The sequence below is a fragment of the Teleopsis dalmanni genome, chromosome 2 (assembly GCF_002237135.1).
Source record: "Teleopsis dalmanni isolate 2A chromosome 2, ASM223713v2, whole genome shotgun sequence".
NCBI classification, from domain to species: Eukaryota; Metazoa; Arthropoda; class Insecta; order Diptera; family Diopsidae; genus Teleopsis; species Teleopsis dalmanni.
In genome coordinates this window covers 47072687-47079240 of record NC_051847.1, presented here as the reverse complement: position 1 = coordinate 47079240, position 6554 = coordinate 47072687, and the positions used below count along the sequence as shown (strand labels likewise).

The window sequence follows — 6554 nt, the reverse complement described above, 5'->3', positions numbered from 1 at the left end:
TTTGTATGTTATATTCTATATACCTAAATGAAACACATTGATAATAGATATAGTTCCAGAGCCAAATAATTAGTAAACCTGCGAGAATGAATCATTTTGAAAGGCCTTCAAATTTTGCCAGTAATCCATTAATGTCACACTCTTGTTAAAGAACTTTATTCGTATATTATGCTACATCACATATTATATATATGATATATTATATTATAATATATATTATTTTATATTATATTATATTATATTATATTATATAATATTATATTATATTATATCATATTATATTATATTATATTATATTATATTATATTATATTATATTATATTATATTATATATATTATATTATATTATGATATATTTTATTATATTATATCTTAATTATATTATATATATTATATTATATTATATTATATTATATTATATTATATTATATTATATTATATTATATTATATTATATCATATTTTATATTATATTATGGCATGTTATATTAGCTCATCTTAAAATACCACGAAAAACAGGTGATAACATTTTTTTAATTTTGAATATAAAAATTAAATTATTAATATTTAAATCCATATATAAACAAAACAAAAAATATTTGAAAGCCTTTTATTAAATTGTCATCGTATAAGTGATTTCATGTTGAAAGCAAAATAATTATATATAATAAAAAAAAATTATTAAATATTATAAAAAGAATAAATTATATATAATACAAAAATTATTATTTAAAAAAATTATTAAGTAAAAAAAAATATTATATGTAATAAAATATAATTAAATTAATAAAAATCAATCGTTTGATATAAAAAAAAAATAATTATAAATATTTAAAAAATATATATTTATTATATTATAAATATTTATTTATTATATATTTATTATAAATATATGAATACCATGATTATAAATAACTATAATAATAAAAATATAATTATATAACTATATTAAATATATAATTACTATTAATATATCATTACAATATACATTTAACTATAATAAATATATATTATAATAATTATTTAATTTTAATAACTAAATAATGCTAAATAAAAATAACTTTTTATTTAAATAATATTTTTTAAATTAATATTTCTTCACAGTTCATTTCCACTCGAATTCTAAAAATATCGCAAGGCACAACTTTAAGTCCAACTAATATTTATAGACTGCTCTTCAATTTATTCTTCAAAACTTCCGGCATTCCCCTTTGAACGACTTAACTTTCGAAACAAAATTTCTAAACGACTTAAATTTCGAACAAAATTTCTAAATCGATCCGTTGAGTATAAACTGCTCATGACTCTACAAAGTAAATATTTTCTATGTCAAAATACTGCACTTTGTAGAGTCTACAATTTTTTGTAGAGATTTCTAGCAGTTAAATTCGTATCAAGCATATTTTATTATCTCTTTTAAGTATAAATCGCAAACGTTTTATTTTTAATAAAATTATTTACTAAAAATAAATTTTTATTGTAAAGTTTAGATTTTCATAAATTAGCAAATTTCTTTAATTGATCAAATTTAATGGTTAATTAAATATAAATGTTAATTTCTTTTTTTATTAATTCAATAACGTTTAATGTATAATAATATTGAAACAATGTTCAAAAGCTACATAAAAACTTTGAAGCTAATAAATTTTCGCTAATATTTTTAATATATTTAAATTTAAAATCGAATAGCTTTAACTTCAATAATGCATTATCAGCGTAATAATTAATAAATAATTAATTAAATATATGCTTGCTTCATTTTGATTATTTGTTGAATAATTAATCATTTAATTAGTATTGCTGCTTTTGCTTAATGCAAATATAAATTTTACTAAATTTTTATTTAAATTTTGTTCGTTACTTTTTACTTTGCTAGATAATAAAATATTTGCTTTTACTTTTACTTAGTTTTTGTAAGTGTACGATAATTAATTTGTTGTTTAATTAATAGTTTAAGAATAATAGTAATAATAGTAATAATAATAATAATAATAATAATAAGAGTAAGAGGAATAAAAATATCAACAATTGATGTTTTTAGTGTTGTAGAGTTTTTCGTATTTATTGGAGAATTCTCAAGTAGTATAATTAGCGCTAATTATAAATAATCTTAATACATTTGGGTTTATGTTTAGTACTCGTTTTCGAAAATTGTCAGTTTGTCTCCTCCAGAATATTCGTATTGGTTATATATATATTAATGTGTATATAGTTTGATTACATAAATTGGTGGTGATAATATTGCATATATCGCTTTGTATAATAAATATTCATATAACTTGTGTTCTGTTAGATATTTAATCGAATATATATGTTATTGTTGCGTGTTGTTGATAATAAAATATTTGTTGCACTGAAAACTCCAAACGCTAACAAACTTCCATTTTCGTCTTCGTTGATATCTACTAAACACACCCATGCTGTTTTGTTTAATCTTTGGTTTCCTTTAAAGTACGGTGCATGAGGACTTCTCACGGAAGGGATTAACCTTTTGACTGGAGAAGCCAGTCAAGAGATAATCCTCTTGCTCATGCTCTGTTATGTATTTCATCATTTTAGCGCATGATTCCGAAACTGATTGACGATCGATTGCTGCCTCACGGCGTAGTTGCTCGACGACGGTACGTTGTTGTTGCAATGAGGATGACATTACGTCCATAACGGCTGTCTCGGATAGGCCTATGATTGAGAATTTGCAAAATATGCCGTTGGTATTGAATTCAAATTTGTAAAAAAATTTTAATCAAAGTCTGGGAAGAACTTAGTCTGATGGGAAGATGATAATATAGTGCTTTGGTTGTTTGTGGTAATGGTGGTTGGTTGTGGTTATGGTAAATAGGTGATTGATTAGGTTTATATATTCAAGAGGTTTATATGGTGTTGTTGTAAGCTGCAAAATCGTTATAAAAAAGAAAGAAAATTGCAAATTTGATACAAATGAATAATAAAACCAATGAGTTAAGTGCGTTATGGAACAAGGAACAATTATTATTTAACAAATTACAGATTAAACATGCACTTAAAAAATCTAATTTAAAAAATTATATCTACAAAAAAATATATATTTATATAAAAATAAATAAATATACATACTAAGATATATATTCACTATGTACAATTATAAGACATTTAAAAATTATATGAAGTAAAAACAAAAAAAAATGTATAGAAAAATATATAGAAGAAAATTCTAAAAACATAATTAAAGATGTAAAAAAGGAGTATAAAGGGAGTCACTGAATTTTCTTTAAGATAAAAAAGCGGAATGTATTTGGCAGTTTGGAAGTGGGATTCTATCATATGCTGTAAGAGTTCTTATCTTTGTGAACTCTTTTATATAATAAAATTTGACCTAAGGTCTTAATAAGTCTAAGTCTTAAAAATATAAAATCTAAGCATAGATCTTAACGCACGAAAAAATGGATAAACTCAACTTTCTTTGTGAGGTTGTATCACATATTGTTAGAGTTTTTATTTTTAAGACTAATTTTATAGAAAAAAAATATATACCCAAAGTCAAAAGATATAATTGAATACCTTTAATTAAGAAGGGGTCAAGTTAAATTTCTTAAAAAAAAAAACGGATTGTGCTATGATATTTTAGCAGTGGGACTCTATCATATGTTGTAGGAGTGTTTATCTTTAAGTACACTTTTATAGGAAAATATATTAAATCAAAGTCTTAGGATAAAACTAAAGACTATGATATAAAAAGGCATTAACTCAATATTCTAAAACTCAAAGGAAATTGACTGGAGGTCTAAGCAGTAATCCTACTATAAAATGTATTCAATTTTTTTATATTTGAAAACACATTAATTACTTGACTGTCTAACAGTAATCATACTGTAGTATGTCTAATATATCTATTGCATAAAATATATTTATTACATAAAACCTACAACACCAGAGTTAATCTATCCATTCACCCAAGGTCTATCATTGATCCTTTCGCAGTATTGTAAACTAATTTCTTTTTAAATATTTGTATATAGCAAGCAATTACTTATTAATATTTTTAATATTTACTTAGCGTCTACACTGGCTAGGCTCTAGCAAGATTTATATGTGTGAATGCACATATGTATTATTTTCGAATAGCGATTGTTTTCAATAACAAAGGAATTATATTCGAACTATATCATTTTAAAATGCGAACAAAAATGTGTATGTATTAGCGAAAAAATGAGCGTGGATATAAAAATCTTGCGAAACTCTAGCCAATTTAGACGCTGGGTTAGTAACAAGACAAATTGTGTAACAAATTTTAATAATCACAATAACTACAGGTCCATATTTACAAAAATCTTAAAAATAATAATAAATATAAAACTGGTTAGATCCTATAATAAAGGATGTTGCAAATCTGCACTTATAAGAGCAACGATATATCTATATCCTCAAGCATATCTAAGAATCTAGGAGGCCGCATAAATTCAAAACAATTATTATGAAATACAGCAAACAAGTTCCGATGTATAGAAATTCACAGGGACCTAATTCCCAAGCTGAATACTGCGACCATTGCAGATTTCCTATTTTAGTTCATATATAACATATAACGACGTCAACATTTTATAGAATATTTTCACTGAACATAAAAATAATGACAATATGATTTCAGAAAAAGATTAAGATTATATTATCAAAAATTAACTCTGAATAATAGAGATTCGGATTTAACCGATTTTATCAAGCGGTTTTATATTAGTAAACAATGGATTCATTGCCTTTTTTTCAAATGGTTTTTTTTTTATCAAATGGTTTTATATTAGTTAACAATGATTCAAACTCTTCAATTTGTCTTTAGAGAATCTCTAGAACAGAACTTCTAGATCCTACTCCTATGAAACAAAATTTCATTCACTTTTTATTTATTTCCTTTTTATTAAGTCATTTTATCTAACTAAACAATGATGTGAGCTCTCTTCAACATGCTCTCTAAGAATCTCTAGAAAGGAACTTTTAGCATAGTAGTGCCTATGAAACAAAATTGGTTTATCGGTCAATTGATATTCACTGTATTTTATTTTATTTTATAATTATTGAATTAAATTATTCGTACTATTTGCAAACTGTCTCTAAAAAATCTCAAGAAAAATTAAATTGCCTATATTAATTTTAGGCTTTCAATCCTATTAATTCGACTTTCTTCAATAATTTTAAATCATTAATAATAGCTTACGAAGTTTAAGGATGATGTAATACTAATTCTCTGTCTTGAGCCAGTTTAACTTCACTTAAAATCCAATCTATCACCAATTCACTCTTGTTCCGAAACAATTCTCACCCCTTTCAACACACTTCCTTTACCTTATCATGCTCTAACCCATGTATACGTATTTATAATATGTTTCATATTATCTGCTCTATATCGTTGTTTTTGTAACCCGCGAAGAAACGCTGGCGTGGGCATGTTGAATGTGACAGGATCGTTGTGCTCGACTAGTGGCACCGGGACGCAAATCCGACCACACTTAGCACCTGCTCTATAGAAACTTCAACTGATACCGGCAGGATTCCTTAGAGTTACAATGGGCGTTCATCGGCGAAATATACTGATGCCTGTGTTAAGAGCACCGTGGTGTTAAGCCTTCACGGCAGGAAATCACGTTAAATAATTCTAGACTTCTGTCCCTATCTACCTGTTCTATAGATCTCCGCGAATTATAAGAACAACATAACAACCAATGGGGTAATAAAATGTACTTTCAGAATAAGAATTTTGGCTTTAAACTATAACTAAAAACATACATATATATAAAGTAGAAGATTTAGTCTTTGAAATTAATACTGGGAAAAAAATTATAAAACAATTTTGAATCATGAAGACTGCAATTGAGTCATGGGACTTTGCAGTTGAGTCATCAGGCACGTTTGTCATACACATGCATTAAATTAAAAAAAAAAAAAGAGTAAAAAAAATTTTATGCAAAACATAATTAAGGAAATGCAACATTAAGCATACGTCACATGTGTAACAAAGTAAGAAAGTATCCATGCTAAAATCAATAAGCGAATTGCTAAAATTAGTTAAAAAGAAAAAACACCAAATTCAAGGATTTTGTGGTTGTTGAGGCTGCCATGTTTTGCGCTATTAAAATAATAAGGCACGGCAACAACGCACAGCGGAACAACGGAACAACGCAACACGGCGTACACCGTGTTTACAACAACAAAATGTTAATCAATTGCTATTTATAGTGTAGGGATTAATGAGTATGCAAATGAATGCTAAAACAATTGAGGCAAGCGAAAAGGAAAACAAATAAAAATCTTGCAAACAACCACTTAAGCATATGTGAACATTGTTTTTTTTTAATTTTTTTTTTGTGCTACATATTTTAATGTAATGCAGTTGTTCTATCAGACTTTTTGTACATTAACTATTAAATCGATAAAATCATAAATTATTTAAGATAGTTGTACGCACACACACACACAACGATTGGCGTGAAAACGGCAGTACTTTTATGCAGACATTGCAACACTAAAAAGATTCAAGGGTCACCATTAAGCACCCCTCACCCAACAACACAGAAGAACACAATAGAC

At 25.6% G+C, this 6554-nt stretch overlaps 1 protein-coding gene across 1 annotated transcript; it reads right to left on the bottom strand.

Moving 5' to 3' along the window:
- Positions 1-2027: 2027 nt before the first annotated feature.
- On the bottom strand, positions 2028-2915 carry LOC119681205 (guanine nucleotide-binding protein subunit gamma-1). The gene has a single exon (XM_038094323.1). It carries the CDS (start codon positions 2656-2658, stop codon positions 2446-2448), a length of 213 nt encoding a protein of 70 aa, XP_037950251.1. The 5' UTR covers positions 2659-2915; the 3' UTR covers positions 2028-2445.
- Between the last annotated feature and the right edge of the window lie 3639 nt (positions 2916-6554).